This window comes from Neovison vison, chromosome 5 (assembly GCF_020171115.1).
Source record: "Neovison vison isolate M4711 chromosome 5, ASM_NN_V1, whole genome shotgun sequence".
In the NCBI taxonomy this organism is placed as follows: Eukaryota; Metazoa; Chordata; class Mammalia; order Carnivora; family Mustelidae; genus Neogale; species Neogale vison.
Window position 1 is genome coordinate 164,928,664 of NC_058095.1, and position 24,085 is coordinate 164,952,748.

Consider the following 24,085-nt stretch of genomic DNA (forward strand, 5'->3'; position numbering starts at 1 on the left):
AGGGGAAGGGCCGCGATGGTACGGGGAGGGGGTCCCGGACCCCCGGGACCGGACGTCTGCCCCACCCTGCTTTGGAGGGTCTTTCGAACGAGAGTGGACCCTAGGGCAGAGTCGGGAGGGGGTCGGGATGCCCCGCCCTCTGCGGGAGCCCAGTCCGGAAAGCAGCTCCACTCTCGGGCCCCTTTGTCTGCGAGCCGCTCTGAACCGGGCTCCGGCCGGCGACACAAAGGGAAGGCGGTGAGGACCGCGCAGGCGCGCGAGCCGCTGAGGTTGCTGGGAGCGGTGGTCCGGCTGCCTAATGGTAGGTCTCCTCCCTCCCGGGCCCGTAGCCGCCCTGGCCTTGCAAGTGCGCATGCGCCACCACTTCCGCGCTGCACGGCCCGCCCTCTCTTCCCCCCCCCCCCCCCGCCTCCCTTAGGACGCGGGTTTCTTGTACTCGGAGTCTGGGAGGAGTTATCCGTAGTCGCCCCGCCTCCTCCTCATCTTGATTGGCCGGCTGAGGTGAGGGCGGCAAGCGGATTGGGTCTCGGTGTTGCCAGTCTCTTTCGGGCCTTACTTATGCCCCGCTCTGCGGCGGGGCTCTGGAGAGTGAGGGGCTGGGTGTTGTTAGGCAGGTAGCGCCTCCGGCAAGCGATGGCCTCGGCGGCGGCCGTCCCACGACTGAGTCGGTTCCGACCGGGTCTTCGAACGCGGACCGGGTTCACGTTCCCGGATGGTCCTGCATTCCCGCCCGACAGGCTCTGCTTCCAAGTGCGAAACTCTTAGTAAAGTTCGCGCTTCGCCCGCCGCCCCTGTCCCCGCGACCCCCTCCCCAGCCAAAGTGACAAAGCCACACCCCCGCGCTGCCGGGCCGGTGAGGGGCGTGATGCGACGGGGGCGGGGCCCGCGGGGAGGGGGCGGTGGGGGGGCGGGGCGCATGCGCGGTGCGGGGGGCCGAATGTTTCCCAAGTGTTTGAAACTGGTATTTGGGTTCTCCACGTTGGACAAGTGCGGCGCGGCGGGCGGCGCGCGCCCCTTCCCGCGCTCGCTCGGCCCCGGCCCCGGCCCTTGCGCCGGGGTGCGCGCCCGCACGCGCCGCCCGCGCCCGCCCCGCGCCCGAGGCCGCCGAGCGCCGGCCGGGCCCGCCAGGCGCCGGGTCCCCGGGCCCAGGCGGCGCGGCTCGCAGATGTAGCGGCGCGGGGCCGGCCGGAGGGGGGGCGCCGGCGGGCGGGAGCTTTGCATTTTGCAGCGCTGGGCTCCGAGGGGGCGGGGGCTGGAGGAAGCGGAAAGCCGCGCCGAGTCGCCGGGGACCTCGGTGAACCATGTTGAGCCCTGCCAACGGGGAGCAGGTCCACCTGGTGAACTACGTGGAGGACTACCTGGACTCCATCGAGTCTCTGCCTTTCGACCTGCAGAGAAGCGTCTCGCTGATGCGGGAGATCGACGCGAAATACCAAGGTACGGCGGGAGGGATGGGCGGGGGCGGCCGCTCCATCCCCGCCGGTCGCGGCGCGCCGCGGGGCCGCGGGGCCGTCCTGTTCCCCGCCCGGAGGAGCCGCGGGCCCGCGGCGGCGGCCCTGGCTAGGCAGGAACAAAAGGTCTGGAGCGTGTTTGATTCGCCAAGGTCCTTGTGCGCGAAGCCCGGACACGGAGGAGGAAGGAGGAACGGGAGGTCTCCATGCCAGGCTGCGCGAGCAAAGCGCTCTTTGTAGTGAAGTGACGAGGCGGGGTGCTGCGGGGGAGGGGGCGCAGGGGGCGCAGGCTAGGGCGCCGAGGGAGGGATGTGCCGCGGTCGCTGAGGCTTGAGGGGCGCAGCGACGGGGCTGCGCGCAGGGCTGCTGGGAGGGCGCTGCGGGCGGCGGGTCCCCGGCTCTGCTCACCATCCCCGGAGCCACCCCCACCCAGTCCCGAATCTGAGTGTTATATAAAGTCCGGGGTCGGTACTCCGCGCCGTGCGGCCCCGGTCGCCGCCGCCCCCGCCCGGCCCCGGGCCTCCCGTGGAGCTGGACAGCGAGTGAGGGGCGGCGCGGCCGGGTGTAGTTCGCGGAGGGCGAGGGCTTTATTCCGTGCGTGCGGCGGGGAAGGGGAGGGCAGGGAAGGGGAAGGAGGATGGGTCGGGGAAGTCGCCCATCTGCTGTGCTGGGGGGCGCGGGCAAAGCTTGTCGGCTCGCAGAGGAACATGGCAGGGAAGAGGACCTGTGGGTCGTTCTCTGCAGCCCCGGCTGCCCGGAGTTCCGGAGAGAGGCGGAGGGTTCGTATCCGCTGGGAATTGTTGGCTGTTGGGGAAACTTTCCTGCCAGGCCAGGCACGGCGCGGGGGGCTGTGTACGGGACGCGGATCGTCGCTCGGAGTTTACTAATGTTTACAGGGCTGCGCAGCAGGGAAACGGAAGCGGGGGGAGGTGGGAAGCGGCCCACGTCCCGAGCGCACGGAGAGCCCCGCGCCATGGCGCCCCTGCGCGCTCTAGCCGAGCCGGGGCTTCGCAGCGACTTTTATAGGGGTCTTATTAGCATATTGCGAACGTCCCGCTTTGGCCTCCTTGTGATTGGTCTCGGCGTCCCCCATGGAATGTCCTTATCAGGCCGCTGCTGAGCTATTGGCTGCTGAGCCGGATGAGGGTGGGCTTTGCGCAGTGACTGGCACGGGTCTCGTTTCCGCTGCCTCCTTGTTTCTCTGGAGGGGCGGGGAGGAGGAGGAGGTCGAGTTGATTTGAATGTCTTCGGGTCGCCCGGCCTCCGGCCTCGGATTGGCCGTTGGAGCTGCAGGGGCGGGCCGTGGTCGGTGATCCTGGGCTGTGATTGGCGTCCCGCTCGTCCTCCGCCCTACGGCCCGGCGAGCCCCAGAGGCGGTGGCTCTCGGGGCGGGGCGCGACGCCCGCTGGCCGCCTCCCCATTGGCTGAGGGTCCGGCCCCGCCCCTGTCCCTCAGGGTCCCGAGCTCGGTCACTTCCGGCCGCGGAGCCATGGCTGCGCCGGTGGCCGGAGCAGGGTCGGCGAGCGCTGGTTCCGGAGCTGCAGAGGACGCGGCTCAGGCCGCACGGACCGGCAGGCGGTCCGGCCGATGGCCCGTGGGTGCGGCCGCGCGGCGCGGGGCAAGCCTGAGTGGCCCCTGGCGGGGACGAGTGGGCCCCGAGGGCGCCGAGCCGGGCGGCGACTCCGCGGAGCGAAGATGGGAGGACTCGTGTCGCCGGCGCCGCTGGTGAGCGCCCCGGGGGGTGCGTCGCGCCGTTACTGTGGCGCCCCACGCGGCGACTGTGTTGCTGCTTCGGGGCCGGCGTCCCGCGGAGCGGCCCCCGCTGCGGCGCCGACGGCCGGCCCGGGAGCTGCGGGGACACTCGCGGGCAGGTGCCGCGCCCACCGCTTCGGTGCCCGCGACCTGTGCTGGAGGCCGCACGTGGCCAGCGGCCTTTCCTCCGTCTGCGTCGGTGGGAGATGGTTCGGACAGACGCGTGGTCAGCCCGCCACGTTAGATGGCCCTCGAGGTAGTGCTCGCGCGACCGCGTTCGGAGTCCCGCCTGCGGTGTCTCGGCTTCTGTTCGGGTATGCCCGCCCCGCCACGGACATCCGCGTGTTAACGAGCGTCCGTGCAGCCTTGGTGGACGGGGCGAGTACGTGTCTAGCAGGTGGACAGGTCAGATGAGTTTGCTGGAGGCTCATTTCCTGGCGGCCGTGGCTTCCCTGCAGGGACAGTGGTGTGGAGCGTTTTCAGAAGAAGGTCAGCGGCCGCTGGAGCTGAGGGAGCCGAAGTTCCTGGTGCGCCGGCAGGACACCCGCCTGGTTAGACAGGCCGGTGCTGTACCGTGCGGGCGGCGGTGGCTCTGTTGACAGTGGACTTCGCTGGGGGAGTCTAAGAGATACATGCCGTTGTGCAGGTAACAGAATTACTCCCTGGAAATTCCACGGTGTGATTTTTGTTTCTTTCCCACATGCGAGGCTTCACGTGGCTGTAAGCTTGCTTGTGATGTGAAAACCGGTTACTGAATTCTATGTTAACAGTAACTTTTTTAATATGAAAGGCTAGCATTGGCTTTATAGATTTGGTTACCAGTTAAACCAAATAATAGCTTTGTAATATTCAATTAACTTAGAAATAAATTGCAGAAACTCATATTTTAACATCTATGAAAAACAGAATTTAGATAAGTTGAGCCCATTTATTTTCAGAATTAATTACTCCCCGACACTGGGACCGTGGCATTCCTCCCTTCTGGGGCTGATAGATGGTCTACATTGTTCTTCCAGGAAGTATCTTCAGAGCCATCTTTAGTTTAAGAATATAGCCTGGAAAATAAAAACACATTTAAGTAACCTTCAGTGTTGGTCTGTGTTCATGTCTTTATTCCAGTGTTAGGTTTATGCCTTATAACTATCTAAAGATAAGATCTGGAAGGGATGAGGGTTACATTTTATACATCCTGCCTCCCACACTTCCTAGCTGGAGAATAGAATTGCCTAATTTTAAGAGACTGCAAATGGTTTCAGGAGAAAAATCTGATACTCTTTATTCATTTCTTTTTTTTAGTAATGGCTACACCAAACTTGTGGCCCTCGAACTCAGAACCCCAAGAACAAGAGGTGCATGATTTTCTTACTAAGGCAGGCAGGCGCCCCTGATACTGTTTAGATTTGTTACTCTTTGGGGAAAATAATTCTGGAAATTTCTGTTTATATTTAAGTAAGGTTTTGGGCAAGAATATTTATTTTCCTTGTTTCAATCAAGATTATTTAACAACTTTTATATCTTTAGAAATTGCCTAACTATACTGTTTTAAAGATTTTATTTATTTATTTGACAGAGGGAAAGAGATCACAAGTAGGCAGAGAGACAGAGGTGGGGGAAGCAGGCTCCCTGCCAAGCAGAGAGCCCTACCCGTGGCTCGATCCCAGGACCCTGAGATCACCACCTGAGCTGAAGGCAGAGGCCCAACCCACTGAGCCACCCACACGCCCCCTAATTACACTTTTCAAATTACATTTTTAAATCATACACACTTTTTTGTTTTAAGATTTTATTTTTAAGTGATCTTTACACCCTGTGTGGGGCTTGAACTCAAAATCTAAGATCAGGAGTCACGTGTTCAACTGACTGAGCCAGTCAGGTGCCCCCCGTACAAAGTTTAAATTTAGGACTGAGGGTTTTTTAGTTTTGGTTATGTCTTAAAATCTGTTGATTTTTACAGATGTGAATATGTATTGTCCTAACCAGTAAATGCAAAAGCAAAATCTGCCCCCTTTGTTTTAAGGCAAACCTAGCTTGTCTGACTTAAGTTGTGACAAACCAGTTTTGTTTTTAGTAATCTAGAGGAGCAAGGTCAGACAACAGTGATGTGACTGACAGACGGAGGCCCTGGGTCACTAGGTACTATTTACACACATTCTCTGACTTCATGCGGTATTCTAGACATTGGTGCATTAAAATAAAGGAAATAAAGGTCTTTAAGTTAGAAGAATATTTGAGTAAAAACTGGAAATATAGGACATAAACCACTTGGTTTTATAGACAGGAAAGTTTGGGTAGCAGCACTCCCACCTAATTTAAACTTCTCCCCTCAGTTGCCGACCCCGACAGTAATATTACCCATGCTTTTGAGTGTGGGCAGTCCCTTGGGGGCTCTGGGGGGCACTTTGCCAAATGGGAACTGTGTTGGTATTTGTGTTTAGTTCCAGGAATTTTTTCCAGTGGGGGCCAGAAAGTCGCTTGAAAGGCCTGTACGTTGTAGGATCTTCATACTAGGAAATCTTGCATTGATGATTTCTGTCCTTCACAATTACTTTTTTATAAACTAGAGAATTTAAATAAAAGGCTCTGTAGTGTTTACCGATTGGACATAATGCTTATTTTTCCTTTGCAGAAATCCTGAAGGAACTGGATGAGTACTATGAGAAATTCAAACGCGAGACAGACGGCGTCCAGAAAAGGAGAGTGTTGCATTGCATTCAGCGAGCCCTGATTCGGAGCCAGGAGCTGGGCGACGAGAAGATCCAGATCGTGAGTCAGATGGTGGAGCTGGTGGAGAACCGGACCAGGCAGGTGGACAGTCACGTGGAGCTCTTTGAGGCCCATCAGGAGGTCAATGACACCACTGGCCACAGCGGCAAAGCCGGCCAGGATAAGTCCAAGAGTGAGACAATCACGCAGGCGGAGAAGACCAATAATAAGCGGTCTCGGCGACAGCGCAACAACGAGAACCGAGAGAACGCGGCCAATAATCACGACCACGATGACATCACCTCCGGAACGCCTAAGGAGAAGAAAGCAAAAGCCTCCAAGAAGAAGAAACGCTCCAAGGCCAAAGCCGAGCGGGAAGCGTCCCCTGCGGACCTTCCCATTGACCCGAACGAGCCGACGTACTGTCTGTGCAATCAGGTCTCCTATGGAGAGATGATCGGCTGTGACAATGACGAGTGCCCCATCGAATGGTTCCATTTCTCCTGCGTGGGGCTGAATCACAAACCCAAGGGCAAGTGGTACTGTCCCAAGTGTCGAGGGGAGAACGAGAAGACCATGGACAAGGCCCTGGAGAAATCCAAAAAGGAGCGGGCGTACAACAGGTAGTAGGCGGAGCCCGCGCGGCGGTGAGGACAGCGGGCCGGCCAGTGTATTTATTACGTCACCACCTGTGCTGAGGCGCAAGGACCGTACATTGTATATTTTTCAAGAATGTTAGAAAAGGAGCCATTCCTTTTGCAGGGATGGCAGTGGTTCTCTGCCTTTTGTTTTCATTGGTACACACGTGTAACAAGAAAGTGGTCTGTGGATCAGCATTTTAGAAACTACAAATATAGGTTTGAATTAAACACTCAAGTGAGTCTCAGACTGATTTGTTTTGCTTTTGTTTTTGTTCTGCTGGGGCGGGGGTGACTTGGAAGCTCCCTGACTCGTTTCCTGCAGAAAGAGGTTTCATTTAGCATCATTAGCATTATTTTACTTTATTTTTATTTTTTATTTTATTTTATTTTTTAAAGATTTTATTTATTTATTTGACAGAGATCACAAGTAGGCAGAGAGGCAGGCAGAGAGAGAGAGAGGAGGAAGCAGACTCCCTGCTGAGCAGAGAGCCCGATGCAGGGCTCGATCCCAGGACCCTGGGATCATGACCTGAGCCGAAGGCAGAGACCCAACCCACTGAGCCACCCAGGCACACCGCATTATTTTAATAAAAATACTGGTATTGCTTCATGGGCACGTCTTTAAATATTAGCCAGATTGCCAAAGTCATAGCTCATAGCACATGTGTTTCTTGCTACGATCACGTATAGCCATATAACAATCCCACATAAAGGTTTAAAGTTTGCAGGTTATCTTTTTAGACAGGTGAATGCTAAAGTTTTACGTGACAAACATTTTCTATTACTGGCCTGTTCCACAAATGGCCTTTTTTAAGTGACTGGGGACAGTTTTAATTAAACTGCATGGAGGCGGTTTAGTCGTGGAACTTCAGAGCACGCCTCTTTGCTATCACACATCTCCATGTGGCTCCATGTTTCATTCCCTGGAGGCGTGTAAATGTACATTCCAAGTGAACTTACACTTGCTGCTTTGTACCAGAAACCTCTGTAGAACCGAGGTGTGTTTTCGACTGTGTGCGAGAGCTGTGCAGGTGTGAGGTCCAGAGAGAGGTGAGGTTTGACCTCTTTGCTCCTCTTGCAGTAGATTTAATTGGGGTGCAAGTAATTTTTAAATTTTTGATTTAAAAACCTGTATACCAGCAGTTTAGACAAAGCCTTAAAGCACATTTCTTTTTATTGTTTTTTTTTTTTTTTTTAAAGATTTTATTTATTTGACAGAGAGAAATCACAAGTAGGCAGAGAGGCAGGCAGAGAGAGAGAGAGAAGCAGGCTCCCTGCTGAGCAGAGAGCCCGATGCGGGGCTCGATCCCAGGACCCTGAGATCATGACCTGAGCCGAAGGCAGCGGCTTAACCCACTGAGCCACCCAGGTGCCCCTCTTTTTATTGTTCTTAATAATGAAATAGAAGTACCTAATTGCCAGCAAATAGATGTCAGGGTATATATTTAGAACAGGGGTTAGGGAATTACGGCCCACAAGCCACATCAGCCTACCACCTGTTCTCACAGGGCCTGTGAGCCAAGAATGTGCTTTACAGTGTTACGTCTTTATTTTTCTTTCTTTCTTTCTTTCTTTCTTAGAGTGAGTGTGAGCAGGGGAGGGGCAGAGGGAGAGGGGGAGAAAGAGAATTTTTTTTTTTTAAAGATTTTATTTATTTATCAGAGAGAGAGTGTGCGCACACGCCAGTGCACAAGCAGGCAGAGGAGGAGAGAGAAGCAGGCCCCCTGCTGAGCAAAGAGCCTGACACAGGACTCCATCCCAGGACCCTGGAATCAGGACCTAAGCCAAAGGCAGCGGCTTAACCAACTGAGCTACCCAGGCGTCTCCAGGAAGAGAGAATCTTTTTTTTTTTTTTTTAAAGATTTTATTTATTTATTTGACAGACAGATCACAAGTAGGCAGAGAGGCAGGCAGAGAGAGAGGAGGTAGCAGGCTCCCCGCTGAGCAGAGAGCCCAATGCGGGGCTCGATCCCAGGACCCAGAGATCACGACCTGAGCTGGAGGCAGAGGCCTTAACCCACTGAGCCACCCAGGTGCCCCCGGGAAGAGAGAATCTTAAGCAGACTTCACATCCAGCCTGGAGCCCCACACAGGGCTGGATCCCATGACCAGAGGTCATGACCTGAACCGAAATCCGAATTGGATGCTGAACCAACTGAGCCATCCAGGTGGCCCTGTTAAATGCTTAAAAAAAAAAAAAAATCAAAACAAGAACCCTGTAAATAACATGCGAACGTTGTAATAACATGCAGATTTTAGTGTCCGTCAGTCAGGTGTCACTGGCCTGCAGCCCACCTTGTTCGTTCGCTCAAGCGAATCTGCCGCGGCTGCTTTTACGATGGCTCCGTCGTTCGCGTCGGAGCTCAAGCCCCCTAGAGCTGGAATTCCTTACCTTCCGGCCCCGTGCACAGAGCCTTGCTGACCTGGTGTAGACTAACTTCCTTTCTAAGCAATAGTCTGGTTCCCATTTCGAAGCGGTACGTAGTGGAGAGGATTTGTCCCCCCCCCATAGTCTGATGTGTCGGTTCCGTGAGGCCACCATGAGGAAGCACCGGGGTCGCTGGCATCTGAAACCCCATGTGGCCTGGCTTACCATGAGACACTGTGTTGTTTTCGGATTGTTTACTTTATTTGACAGACATTGAGAACTTCATTTGTGCCCGACAGAAATCTCTCAGTGTTTTACAGTGAATTTCCATTATAGAGAATTCCCTGGTAGAGAAATGCAAATTATAGTTGTGTATGCATTAAAATGTGAACTTTTTGCATATCAGGACCTATGAACAAGCATTTACTTTCCAGCAAAACTTAAAACATTTAAGAATCTTTTTGACCTCTGCCTTGGTCTCAGGTCATGATCCCAGGGTCCTGGGATCGAGCCCCACATCAGGCTCTCTGCTCAGCGGGGAACCTGCTTCTCCCTCTCCCATTCCCCCCGTTGTGTTCCCTCTCTCGCTGTGTTTCTCTCTGTCAAATAAATAAATAAAATCTTAAAAAAGAATCTTGAAGGTTAAAATTTAAGATTTACCTAGACAAATAATAAAAGTTTTTCTCCATGAAAATAGGTACTAGGATACTTGATGACAGTCCAAAGCAATAAAAGTGACTGAAGAGAATCTTTGCCTATGTAAAATTCCATATGCTAGTTTGTACTCCTGGTTTAAGTAGAGCTCATAATGAGAATTAAGTTAACAGGAGTGCAGGTTGACTAGCTCATGTGGATTTCATATGTAACAGTGCTGGTGTCTGTAAGGGTAGAGCCCGGCATGGAGGCTCCTGGGTCTGAACCCATCTTTGTCCCTAAGGGGTTTGCGCATGAAGAAGTAGCTTAACTCATGGGGCGCCTGGGGGGCTCAGTGGGTGAAGCCTCTGCCTTTGGCTCAGGTCATGATCCCAGGGTCCTAGGACCGAGCCCCGCATCGGGCTCTCCACTCAGCGGGGAGCCTGCTTCCTCCCCCCTCGCCCGCCTCTTTGTCTACTTATGATCTCTCTCTCCCCCTGTGTCAAATAAATAATCCTAAAAAAAAAAATAGCTTAACTCTTGATCTGTGGTTCACTTTTAAAATAATCGGTTTTATAACCGGTGCTTCCGAGAGAGAAGCCAGGTCAGTGAGTACAGCCTGGCCCGCAGTCACTCAGGTGCTGGATACTTGCCCCCCTGTTGAGGACGTTTCCAATAAGGGCAAATGGCGAAGCGTTCTTTGTTCTAAACATGTGAAACATGATAGAGGCAGATTTTGTTGGATTTGGCAGTCTTTACATCACTCTCAGTATTTCCAGTGAAGAGTAAAATCACACGTGAGTACTCGGAACGTCAAGATTTAGGCTCGAGATGGTGATTGGCTGCGGAGTCGGAGGAGGCAGGTGGCCACGACTGGAGTGTGGGCGTCGCCGGCGCCCGGCCCGCTCCTGTGGAACCGCTGCTTCTCCGCATTTGTTTATGAAAGAATTTTTAATTGAGGTACGATTGACATGGAACGTTTTGGTTTCAGATGTCCAGCATCATGACGGGATGTTTGTGTGTATTGTGAGATGCTCGCGGGAAGTCTGGTGAACATCGGTCCCCATGGTTACAGGAACCGTCTGCTGTGGTCAGGACTTGGAAGATTCACTCTCCCGGCAGCTTTCAGATCTGCCGCGCGGCGCCACTTGCCGCAGGTCACCTCCCCGCTCTGACGTTCCAGCGGGAGGTCTGTAGCCTTCCTCCCCGTCACCCGGTCCCAATCCCTGCTCTGGCAACCGTTGGCTCTTTGACCTAATCCCCGAGTTATGACAGTTCAGAGAAAGTCTGGAATGTTTCCATGAGGATGAATTTTAACCTGCACCTGGAAACGCGGCTCCTTCGGGTACCCAGTGCACGGCCCTGGCATGGCGATCCCGGGGCCGACGGCACCGTCCTCCCGTCCCCAGCAGGACCCCGCGGCCACCCCCGCAGACGTGCCTTCCAGTGACTCAGACGCAGCAGTGTGGTCCTCTCGGTCCCCAAAACTATCACAGGGGGCAAGTGCTGAAGTGCGAGAGCTTTCGCCGATATCAAAGCTGTCTTGCCACCACCTGCTCATTTTACAAAGCACAGAGAGGTCCTTGAAGTGTCCTGTACGTCACGTTCATACAGTGTTCCAGGGAACATGTACTCAGGCAGTTCACCTTTCCACCAGGCGGAGTTGCTAGCTTTGGGGCAGGCGTGTTTAAAGACGGAACGAGCGTCTGCGGATCAGCCTCCGCCCTTTGTCCCATCCAGAGAAACGTGGGATTCTTGGCGATCCCCTCGGGTCATAGGCCGAGCTCTCCCGCGCTGTTCCCGCGTCGGACCGTCCTGCTCCGCTGCCCGGGCCCCGCCGCTGTTGAGCAGCCCGGGAGGCAGACTTCTGGGTTTGCGGAGTCCGGGGAAACGGCTCCTCGGCCTCCATCCCCGGGCGTCTCGAGGGGGAGGAAGGTCACGGCCGGAGGGAGGCCTGTCGTGGACCCGACACCCTCTTTAGGTCCTCGTGGGGGCCGATCTATTCCGGCAGATCTATTCCGTCGTTTTCCTCACTGAGCAAACACTAGCGCGGTGCCCCCGCCTGCCCAAAGGTGGGCAGCGAATGCGCGGGTGTGGCCGGGAAGAAGGCAGGCTCCGGCCCTTCTCTTGCCGCCGGTCCTCAGCCGTCCCGGTTCTGTGGGCAAATGCTGCGGCTCGCTCGGCTTCCAGAGAGGCGCCGCGCGCGGGGCTGGTGGAGTCCTGCCGCCCCTGCCCCCCGCTGCCTCACCGACGGGGCTTTCCTGTTAAACAAGAAAATGCTTGGGCTTCAGTCTACTCTAAATAAAACTCTCCGGCTGACGTAGAGCCGCCGCTCGTGGCCCGCGCCTGCTTGCGTCCTGGGCATACCTGGTGGTAAATGTCCCCGTGGCCTCACCTGGGGACACGCTCCTGCCCCCGGAGAGGGGCCCAGACCCAGTCACACGAGGCTACTGTCCCCCACTTGGCCGTGAGGCCCGTCTGCTCGCAGCCCCAGGCCGGCGCAGCGGACACGCTTGGCTCAGGACACGGCGCCGTTGGCCCCGCAGACCGGCCCCAGGAGCGCAGCGATGTGCCTACACCGGTCTCACCTCAGTCCTCACCGCCCCATGTGGTAGGGAGTTACCCTGGATCCGTGACTCCGAACCTCACCAGGCCGGGGCGGGGGGGTGGAGTGGGGCTGGGAGCCCAGGGTGGTCAGCCTGGGGCCTTCACGGCCGGGCCTGTCCCGGGACCCAAAGGCCCAGGCGGCCGAGCACAGCGCGGTCCCTCCTGCCGGCAGACCAGCGCGGCGGCCTAGCGCACTCGTCACACCTGGCAGTAGGTTTCGGATGGTCTCTAACCGCTGCGACTCTAACCAGGTATCAGGAGCGGAGCATCTGCCATCCCAGAAGCTGCACGAGCTGTGACGTCTCAGGGTCTGAATCTGGACCGGCGGAGTGCAGTTCAGCGCTGGGGATGTCCCCTGTCTTGCCCAGGGTCCTCACCAGCAGAGTGAGCCCAGGGACGGCGTGAGGCCAGGGACAGCGTGCGTGTCAAAGTTAGGAGGGTCGGCCTAGCCCACGTGTGTGTGTGCCATACACACGCGAGGACCACAGACTTCACTGTGGTCCGCCGTCGAAGGTTCTAGTCTGTGTCCTGCGGAACGGGAGTGAGAGTCCTTACAGCTGGAGAAGAACAGTCCAGTCCGCCAGAAAATAAAGTGGCTGCTTCGCCTTCCGTCCCGTGGGTCCGCAGCTGCGTTTCTATAAATGACTGTTTCTAGAGCACAGCAGCGGAGAAGGACAGTCACATCTGCGGCAGCCGTCAAAGCCAATGGCGTTTCTTGTTGACTCACCTCTTGGCTGAATTCAAGCAGACAGACAATTAGTTCAGGCCCTTGTTGTGGAGGTGAGGAAGTCAGAGCCCAGAACGGGGCCGTCACTCAGCAGGTCCGTGGTGGGGCTCCCGGGCCGGATGCGGGTGGTCTGGGCTGCCACGCTCTGCTGTCGGACCCTGGGCCGGCGCTCCCTTCTGTGAGTGCTTGGCAGAGCCGCTGTCCGTGGGAAGCAGAGCCCTCAGGAAAGACGTGTTCAGTAAACAATCAATCCGTGAGCTGACAGAGAAAAGCAAGACATTTTCTTTTCTAACTTCTAAATTGTTCTAGAATCCCACCTAAGAATTTCAGATTTGTTGGTGGGAAGGAAATATTTTTACAATGGACATATAGGCCAAGAGAAATGCCGTATTTCTAAATGATTTCTATTTGAGAAATTGAATTTGGTTAGATTTTGGTCACCCCGTGCATTCAATATTTTCTACTATAAAATTTTATAAAAACAAATGTAAATAATCGTTCACTGGGCTTATTAACAACCTGCCCAGGTACAAAGATGCTTGAAATGGTTTGCTGTCTCCCAGATTTGTCTTTTCCGTGTGAGAAGTTGCTTGCTAAGTATTTTTCTCCATCATTCATTTAAGCATCTTTGGGCTGCGAGTCCCAGGCATTGCCAGACTGTGCCTGAGGCAAGGTTGGGGAAGGTAAGGGCCGTAGCCAGCAGGGAGCCAAGCAGCAAGGAGCACAGATGTGCCCCGAGGAATGGCCCTGCCCAGCTGGACACAGACGCACTTGGCCACCACGATGGCCAAGGGCAGACGGCGTACTAGGCGCCAAGTGGGTCTGGCTCAGATGGTCAGGTACTGTGTTGGGAGTAAACTTTTCCATTTTTAAAATCCTTCATGCCCGGTAGATGCCATGTTTCGAGCAGGCCGTGACCTGGCCACCGTGGCGGCCAGGCCGGATCTGGCTTCATTCTTTCTGCATTCGTTGGGACGTGCTCAGGGAATGGAAATTAACTTGTATATTTCAAGGTAAGTAAAAATTAGGTGGGGGGGGGATTTTAACAATTCCACGGTCAATATGCGTGATTTTCAAAATGTTGTTTGACTCTTTGCATCACTCAGTCTGCTCCCTAAACATGAGTAAAACTTGGATCGTGGTGAACATATTCTCGGGCACAAAGATGGGCTGCGAAGTCTCCGGTGGCTGCAGGCGGTCGTGTGCGAGGCTGGACTTGCCGGGCGCGCCTCATAACTCGTCACGCGGCGTCAAAGGCGAATAAGGAACGTCTCTGCGAACTTTGGAACCTTATTTCTAGACTCAAGAACATTAACAAAAGCGGACCAGGACCAGCTGCAGGAAGGAAGGATGAGAACAGAATGTGCGAGGACACTCCTGAAACCCTTTGTGAGGTTTATTCCGGTCACTGTATATTGGCAAGTCGTCTGAACGTTCAGTGTCAAGGACATTATTGTCACTTAGTAACATCTGACGGGACACACCGGTGTGGCACAGAGCTCCGAGCTGCAGGTCTTGCCGCCGAGTCTGCGGAGCAGCCTACTTTCTGAGGAATAGACACTGAGCAGCCCACGGAAGTGCCAGTTGCACCAAACGGGCGAAAACTCGGAGTGGCGAGACCACCGGGGCAACGGCTGGTGTCTTGGGGAAGCGACTTACACGGCCAGATTTGCCCATTTTATTTCTTCCTCAACTCCTAGAAAGTTACTTTGTCGTATGAGTCTTAGAACAATTTTACTGATATTTTTAAATATCTGGCATAGGGAGGAAGCTGACGAATGACAGATCTGCACGGGTGAAAAGCTGTCCCGTCACCAAAAGCAGTGCGTTCCCCTCCAGAACAGGCAGCCTGGAATCTTAACTGTTGAGGGCACCAGGCCAATGTTCCCTAAGTCAAAAGGTCAACCCCAGGAGATGACAATAAAATCAAACATGATGTTGAGAGAGTTGGTACGCGCCCTCTGGAGAAGCCCCGAGGAACTTCTGATTGAGATGCTGGACCAAGCCTCAAACAGTCAAAAAGCTGGATATATTTCGTATGAGGGAGGGGACAAGTTTTAAATCCGTACCTAAGAGCAAACATAAGAAAGGAGATTCCCCCAAGCAAAGCAACTCAGAGCCAGGGTTGTGAGAAGCTGCCACCGGGGCGCACAGGCCACCAGGCCCGGCCGCTCACGCTCACGGTGCCCACGGCTGGCCCTGTGGGGTGTGGGCACCGGTGGGTCCCCCAAGCCCATCGAGATGGATCTTCCCCAGAACCTTTCTCTGCAGCTCCGGGCATGGTGACTTTCCCTTCCGCTGGGACTCTAAGGTGTGAGATCTGGATCTGGGGGTCTGGGGGTTGCCTCGGGCACCATGTGGAGAAAGTCGTCCTGGACGATGGAGGTAAACATGGTCCTTGATGCATCGTGGGGACCCCTGAGGTGGCCGAGATGGGAGTCAAGAAACCCTTTTGTTCTCAAGCCCCTTCAAGTTGGGTCTGTGCACTAACCAGCCTCGCTGCCCGGCCCCGCTACCTCCCACACCACCGCCCAGTCTGTCTTTACAGATGTCTGCCGAGCAGGTGGGACCACGCCTCTGGGGCGGTTTCGCAACCACACTCTCTCGCCCTCCCATCCAAGGCGGGGCCTAGTTGCCCTCCCCTGCCCTCTGGATGGATCTCCCGCCCCGCCTGGGCTCGTGGGGCCGGTACCACAGCCGGGACAGGAAACTTCCCAGCTGACCCTGGACAAGGCCACACAGCTTCTGGCCGGACCGTGTCCGTGGAGGCTCACCCTTGCGACATGGCCTGCCCCAAAGACCACACGAGTGTTTCTTCACAACCTCAGCGGAGTCCCCTGGGCAGTGAGGGCTGCTGGATGCAGCCACGCTCGGGACGCAGGCACCAGACACACGAGTGAGTCGGCAGGTGGTTCCAAGTCCAGGTGATGCTGAGTGCACAGAGATGAGCGGAGCGCACCCCAAACCCCCCCGAACTGCGGGTGCCTGAGCAAATTGATCGGGGGTGGTTGTTACGTAGCCACAGGTAACCCGCGCTAGCATACGGTGTGCCTTGCTTTGGACATCAATGGCATCATCCCCGATGTACTGATCTTACGCTAGTGCATTTTCCCCCTTTGTAACGCTTTGCCCTGGAGATCTTTCCATGTCAATACGTAGAGATTAATTAACCTATAATTAGCTACTGCAAATAATTCCGTCCTCATGTGTTTAAACACTCCTCTGTTGATCAACATTTAGATTGCTTCAGCTTTTTCCTTATTGTGAGCCTTTCTAAGATAAATATCTAATCATGTATATGTGTATTTCTCTATGATACACGGAGATGAAATTGTCACAGAAAATTCTCACATTTTTAGCTTTATGCCAAGCTGCCCGAAAAGCTATGCCCTTCCATACTGCCACCAGCCGTATAAGAATACTTGCTTACCTGTCTTTATCATCACTGGATATTAACAAAATAAATGTTTTTCCTATCTTGAGAAAAAATATATGTGACACATTATGTTATAATTATATATTAACTACTTAAATGTTACATATTTTATACATATTATATAACAGATACATATCATATATTTTATATGTAAATATATGTATTTAAATGTAATCTGCACTTTCCTTGTTTGTAGTGATTCTTCTGTAACTCTTCAGTGTCTCCTGGCCATTTGTATATATTCTAAAATTATTGATTTTCTTATTGATTTGTTACGTGCAAACATTTTCTCCAGTCTGTTGTGATATTTGTTCATGGCATCTTCTGTCATAAAGAAGCTTTAAATTTTGAGCTTGGTATCTCTGAACTTTGTTTTCCTTACAGGAGTTTATATTATATTACATTTTGATTAAGAAAGTCTTTCCTACCCCAAGATTATGAAATACTCTCCTATCTTCTTTATATTTAAAAAAAAAAAAAAACTTCCTTTATCCCTCTGGAATTTATTTATTTATTTTTGTGATGAAAAAACCATGGTTAGCTTTAGCCAGCTGGGCTCAGTTCAGAACATCCCGTTTGTCGGCAGCATCCAAAGCATCACAGGGGCCCGTCGAACTCATGCCTTTTCTCTCCACCAGGCCTGATCAAGGTGCTGACCTTGGCCACGACAATGTCACAGAGCTCCTACATGGCCCGTTTGATCTGGTGCTTGTTGGCCTTGACATGCACAATGAACACAAGCGTGTTGTCGTCTCCTGTTTCCTTCGTGGCTGACCCAGTAGTCAGGGGAGCTCGATGATGGCCCAGCGATCACGCTAGTTTCTCCTGGGGGCACTTCCCAGGGTATTCGGGCTGCTCCGGAGACGCACTGTCTTGGGTTGTCAGACCGCACGTGACCTGCCGGTCTTTGTTTTGTGACTGTGGACGCCTTTCAGCCCTGCTTTCTTGGCCTTCGAAGCCTTTGCTCTGGCTTTGGCTTTGGGAAGGGCAAGGGCTTCCTTCTTAGCTTTTGGCACCATCTTCGTAAAAGGTTCTACTTATTTTTTTTAAAGATTTTATTTACCTGACAGAGAGAGACAGCAAGAGAGGGAATACAAGCAGGGGGAGCGGGAGAAGCAGACTCACTTGGTCAAGCTGCTGGGAACCCTGTAAAGAAGGTACCAGGCTAGTTCTTCCCAGGGACTCTGTTGGCTCCATAAAGTCAACCTTAATTCCTTAAACTGACTGATCATATCTGGGTCTCTGCATGTCTCTCTCCAAAATGACATTCCAGTCAAAGTCTTGGTAATATGACCAATGTTTCCCAAGGTGTCCTGTTGCAAGAACAGATTGTGGTGGAAGTTCTGCAAATAAATACACAGCCGGGAAAATTTGAAAATACTGAGTGTTTCTGAATTCTGAAGAGATCACATGGGGAGAAAAAGACAAAGGTTTCATATTTGTTTACAAAGGAATCTTTTACCAAATTTCTGTAAGTCATAGGTAGCTTTAAATCCGGAAGAACAAACATTAGAGAACCAGCAGTGTTTCAAACAAGAGTTCAGGACACACTTTTCCCACTGCTTCCAAAAATTCTTACTCTTACTTTTATGATCTTGACCATATCAGGACCTGTACTTGTCATTACGATGCAGGCGACAAGGAAATTCAGTGACACACAACATCTCAACAGTAGCGTTACAAGAGATGACGTTATACCAGGATATATAAAAACCTTAGGGGCACCTGGGTGGCTCAGTGGGTTAAGCCTCTGCCTTCAGTTTGGGTCATGATCCCAGGGCCCTGGGATCGAGCCCCGCATCGGGCTCTCTGCTCGGTGGGGAGCCTGCTTCCCTTCTCTCTCTGCCTGCCTCTCTGCCTACTTGTGATCTCTGTCATTCAAATAAATAAAATCTTAAAAAAAAAACCCTTAGAAATATTATATAATTTCTGGAACAGTCATAGTATCCCACCATATAATAAGGTTTATTACCAATAAAAAGGCTATCGTCACTTATTTGACAATGCTCCCCATGTGATTTGATGTACCAAATAAACAAGAAAAATCAGTCAAGAAGACTTCATTGAGAAGTTAAACATGGGGAAATATTTATCATGTAAATGGATGTGAGAAGAAAGCCAGGGTAGCAAAGCTTAAGTGTGGACAAAATTGATTTTAAAAGAAAGATAGTAACAGAGACAAAGAAAGGCAATATATAATAATAAAGGTTGTATCTTCTGGTGGGTTCAGTAAGAAGACTTAACCATTGTAAATATTTGTGAACCCAACATGGAGGCACCCAAATACATAAAACAATAACAAAAATAAAAGAAATAATTGATAATAAAATATGATAATAGTAGGGGATATTAACACCCTCTTCCAGCAATGGACAGATCACCCAAACCAAAAACGGTGGCTTTGAAAGACACATTGGACCAAAAGGACTTAACAGACTTCAGAACATGTCACCCCAAAGCAGAATACACGTACTTTCAAGTGCCCAGGGGCTTGTCTCCAGGGTAGATCACCCATTAGGCCACGAAACAAGACTCAGTAAGTTAAAAAAAAAAAAAAAAAAACTGAAGTCATACCATGCACTTTTCTGAAATGTGCTGTGAAACTAGAAATCAACCACAAGAAAAAGTCTGGAGAGAGCACAGAGATGTGAACTTACCGTACTTGCATCTACTCAAAAATGAATGAGTCAACCAAGAAACCAAAGAGGAAATCAAAGTACATGGGAATAGATGATTATGAAAACACAATAGTCCAAAACCTTTGGGATGCTAGGTTCTAAGAGGGAAGTTTATAGCAACATAGGCCTACCTCTAGAAGCAAGAAAAATCCTACCCTCACCTTACATGTAAAGGAACTAGAAAAAGAAGAAGAAAACAAACCCAAGCCCAGCAGAAGGAAGGAAACAATAAAGATTAGCACAGAAATAAGTGATGGACAATGAAAATACAACAGAACAGATCGATGCATCCAGGAGATGGTTCTTTGAAAAGATCAACAAAATTGATAAACCTCTAGCCAGACTCATTAAAAACAGCTAGTGAGTGAGAGGACCCAAGTAAACAAAGTACTAATGAAAGAGGAGAAATAGCCAATCCCACAGAAATACAAACAATGTAAGAGAATCATGAAAATTACATGCCGAAAAATTGGACGACTTACAAGAAATGGATAAATTCCTAGAAACATATAATCTACCAAAACGAAGGCAGGAAGAAATAGAAAATGTGAACAGACCAATCGCCAGCAATGAAATTGAATCAGTAAGAAAAAAAACCTCCCAACAAAAGAAAGTCTGCGACCAGATGGTTTCACAGGTGAACGCTAGCAAACATTTATGTATTTATTTATTTATTAAGATTTTTATTTATTTGTCAGAGAGAGAGAGAGAATGAGAGCACAGGCAGAGAGGCAGGCAGAGGCAGAGGGAGAAGTAGGCTCCCCACCGAGGAGGGATCCTGATACAGGACTCGATCCCAGGAAGCTAGGATTATGACCTGAGCTGAAGGCAGCCGCTTAACCAACTGAGCCACCTAAGCACCCCACATTTATTATTTTTTTAAAGATTTTATTTATTTATTTGACAGACAGAGATCACAGGTAGGCAGAGAGGCAGCAGAGAGGGGGGGGGAAGCAGGCTCCCCGCTGAGCAGAGAGCCTGACACCAAACATGATCCCAGGACCCTGAGAACATGACCTGAGCCAAAGGCAGAGGCTTAACCCACTGAGCCACCCAGGTGGCCGTCTAGTGAACATTTAAAGAAGAGTTCACACGTTTTCTTGTCAAACCATTCCAGTAAGTAGAAGAGGAACTCCAAATTCACTCTGTGAGGCCAGCATCACCCCGATACCAAAAGCCACAAAGACACCACCGAAAAAGAGAACCACGGCCCAGTCCCTCTCATGCATATGGATGCAAAAGTCCTCCACAAAATCATAGCAAACCGAATCCAACAATATAGTCTAAAAACCATGCACCACAACCAAGTGAGATCTATTCCTGGGTTGCTAGAACGGTTTAAATATTCACAAAACAACCAGCGTGATACAGGGCGTCCACAAGAGAAAGGATAGGAAAGATATACCCATTTCAACAGATGCAGAAAAAGCATCTGACAAAGTACAACATCCATTCAGGATAAAAACCCTCAACAGAGCAGGTCTAGAGGGAACACACCTCAATAATAATAAAACCTAAATGAAAATCCCACAGCTACCACCATCCTCAGTAGGGAAACAGTGAGAGCTGTCCTCGTAAGGCCAGGGACAAGACAGGGATGTCCACTCTCACCGCTTCTGCCCAACATGGGACTGGATGTCCCCGCCTCCGCAATCAGACAAGTAAAAGAAACAGGCATCCGAATTGGTAAGGAAGCGGCAAAGCTCTCACTATTGGCAGGTGACAAGATACTATATATAGAAAACCCAAAAGACTCCACCAAAAACTACAGAACTGGTAAATGAATTCAGTAAAGTCACAGGATACAAAATCTATGTATAGAAATCTGTTGCATTTCTTTCTTTTTAAAAAATATTTTATTTATTTATTTGATGCACATAGATCACAAGTTGGCAGAGGCAGGTGGGGGCGGGGGGGAAGCAGGCTCCCCACAGAGCAGGGAGCCTGATGCGGGGCTTGATCCCAGAACCCTAGGATCATGACTTGAGCCCAAGGCGGCTGCTCAACAAACTGAGCCACCCAGGCGCCCCATGGAATCCTTTTTTTTAAAGATTTTTTTATTTTTAAGTCATCTCTACACCCAAAATGGGGCTCGAGCCCACAAGCTGGAGACCGAGACCCACAGGCTCCACCGTCTGAGACAGGCAGGCACCGCTCTAGGAGTAAACTTAACGGAAGAGGCGGAAGACCCATACTGTGAAAAGCGTAAAACACTGATTAAAGAAACCGAAGACGTCACAAAGAAATGTAAAGACAGCGCATGCTCTCGGATGGAAGAACAAATATTGTTAAATTGTCCACAGCACCCAAAGCAATCTACACAGTTAATGCTCTCCCCATCGGAATGCCGACAGCATTGTTCACAGAGCTAGAATGAACAATCCTAAAATTTGTAAAGAACCGCAGAAGACCACAAGTAACCAAAGTAAGCTTGAAAAAGAAATTGGAGTTATTATAATTCCAGACTTCAAGTTATATTTCAAGGTGGTAGTCATTAAAACAGTATGGCACTGACATAAAATAGACGCCTAGATCAATGGGACAGACCAGAAAACCCAGAAATAAACCCACAATTATAAGGTCAATTAATATTTGAGAAAGGAGGAAAGAATATGCAATGGGAAAAAGTCTCTTCAGCACATGGTGTGGGGAGAACCGGACAGCCACATGCGGGAGAATGAAGCTGGACCACGTTCTTCCGTCATCCACAAAAATGAACTCAAAATGGATGGAAGACCTACATGTAAGACCCGAAGCCATAAAAATCCTTGAAGAAAACACAGGCAGTAATTTCTCTGACATCACCAGTAGTGACATCTCTCTAGATGTCTCCAGAGGCAAGGGAGACAAAAGCAAAAATGAACTATTGGGACTTCATCAAAATAAAAAGCTCCGGCACAGCAAAGGAAACCATCAACAAAACTAACAGGCAGCCTAATGATGGGAGAGGATATGTGCACATGACATCTGATAAAGGACTAGCATCCAAAATACATAAAGAACTGATACAACTCAACACCCAAAAAACAAATGACCAGTTAAAAAATGGACAGAAGACATGAACAGACATTTCTTCAAAGAAGACATCCAGATGGCCAACGGACACATGAAAAAGATGCTCCACATCACTCGGCATCAGGGAAATGCACATCAAAACTGCGGTGAGATCCCCCTCACACCAGTCAGCACGGCGAGAATCAACAACACAGGAAACAACAGGTGCGCGCGAGGACGCAGGGACAGGGGAGCTGCGTGCACTGTGGGAGGGAACGCAAGCTGCGGCAGCCGCTCTGGAAAACAGCATGCAGGGTCCTCAGAAAGTTAAAAACAGAGCTGCCCTATGACCCAGGAATTGCACTACTGGGTATTTACCCTAAAAGTAAAAAACACTCATTCAAAAGGATACGTGCACCCCTATGTTCATTGCAGCCTTGTTTACAATGGCCAACGTTGAAATTGATGCAGCCCACGTGTCTATCGACAGATGAAGGGATAAAGAAGAGGTGGTCTAGGGGCGCCTGGGTAGTTTGATCCGTTCAGCATCCGACTCTGGCTTTGGCTCAGATCGTGATCACAGGGTCCTGGGACGGAGGCCCCTGTCCACCTCCATGCACAGCAGGGGGTCTGCTTAAGATTCTAATTTCTCTCTCTGCCCTTCCCCCGCTTGCACATGCTGTCCTCTAAAATAAATAAATCTGGGGCACCTGGGTGGCTCAGTGGGCTAAGCCTCTGCCTTCGGCTCAGGTCATGATCTTGGGGTCCTGGGATCGAGCCCCGCATCAGGCTCCCAGCTCATCGGGGAGCCTGCTTCCCTCCCGCCCCGCCTGCCTCTCTGCCTACTTGTGATCTCTGTCTGTCAAATAAATAAATAAAATCTTTTTAAAATAAATAAATAAATACATAAATCTATAAAAGCAAAAGAAGAGGTGGTATATACACACAATGGAAAAATCACTCAGTTGTAGAAAAGAACGGAATCTTGCCATCAGCAGCAACACGGGTGGGGCTGGGGGCATTATTCTAAGTGAGTCAGTCAGTCAGCTATGGTTTCACTCATATGTGAAATTTCAGAAGCAAAACGGAACGAGAAAGTAGAGAGGAAAAGAGAGAGACAAACTGAGCAACAGACTCTTAACTATAAAGAACACACTGGTGAGACCAAGACAGCAAGAAGCGGATAGCAGAGGGGCCCTGGGCTTGCCTTGGCCCTCGGACACGGCCAGATCAACAGCAAATCGTGTGAGTAGCTGGAATCGATCTGAGGGTTAGGGAAGCAATCGGGACAATTAGAGGGGCAGACAGTGAAGCTGTGGCAGGTGCAAGATCCAGACGCGTGAACTGGGGAACAGGAAAGCCCGGGGCTGCAGAGGGGGTGGGAGAGCTTTTTGTCTGTGTGGAGAGAAGACAGGGAGAAAGGGGGCGTGGGGAGGAGAGAGCAGCAAGAAGGGCTCCTGCGAGGAAAACACGCCCCCAGAACCACTGACTGGGGCAAGTCATTGGCGAACAGAGGGGCTCAGATTCCGAGGCAGCCGTCGCTGCCCCTCGCTGGCGGCCCGCCGTGGGCAGCGGAGCTCCTGGGAGCAGGCAGGGGATGTGGCGTGGGGATGCCCTGGGTGGCACTGGGAGAGGCGGCTCGGCCTCCCGGAGTGCGTTTGGGAGGGGTCATACTGCCTCTCCGAGGGCCCAAGACCACTGGGTACCCATGAGCGGCCAGTCAGCGGCGGGGGGCCGGCGGGGTGGCGTGCAGGGGCCGATGGCCGCTTGCTGCTCTTTGCGGAGTTTTACTGTAGACTCTGGGCACTGGGCAGTTGAGGGACTGCTTTCCTGGGGCACAGAGGTGCGGGGGTGGTGCCGCAGGCCTGTCCTGCAGGGCAGGGGAGCGGGTCCCCACCTTGCCGGGTTCTTTAAGATTTGGAAGTTTGAGGGACGCCTGGGTGGCTCAGTTGGTTAAGCGGCTGCCTTCGGCTCAGGTCATGATCCCAGCGTCCTGGGATCGAGTCCCACATCGGGCTCCTTGCTCGGCGGGGAGCCTGCTTCTCCCTCTGTCTCTGCCTCTGCCTGCCACTCTTTCTGCCTGTGCTCGCTCTCT

General features: G+C 51.8%; 1 protein-coding gene across 5 annotated transcripts; it reads left to right on the forward strand.

The window, feature by feature from the left end:
- Positions 1-6,782, forward strand: ING1 (inhibitor of growth family member 1). 5 transcript variants are annotated; one of them, XM_044250119.1, is made up of 3 exons: positions 3,761-3,849; positions 4,500-4,552; positions 5,830-6,782. In XM_044250119.1, the coding sequence occupies exons 1-3, from the start codon at positions 3,836-3,838 to the stop codon at positions 6,531-6,533; spliced, it is 771 nt and encodes a 256-aa protein (XP_044106054.1). In that variant the 5' UTR covers positions 3,761-3,835; the 3' UTR covers positions 6,534-6,782. The 5 variants fall into 5 exon arrangements, with proteins under 5 accessions (XP_044106050.1, XP_044106052.1, XP_044106054.1 ...); XM_044250118.1 differs by lacking the exon at positions 3,761-3,849 and adding an exon at positions 3,889-3,923; XM_044250115.1 differs by lacking the exons at positions 3,761-3,849; positions 4,500-4,552 and adding an exon at positions 1-301.
- The last annotated feature ends 17,303 nt before the right edge of the window (positions 6,783-24,085 follow it).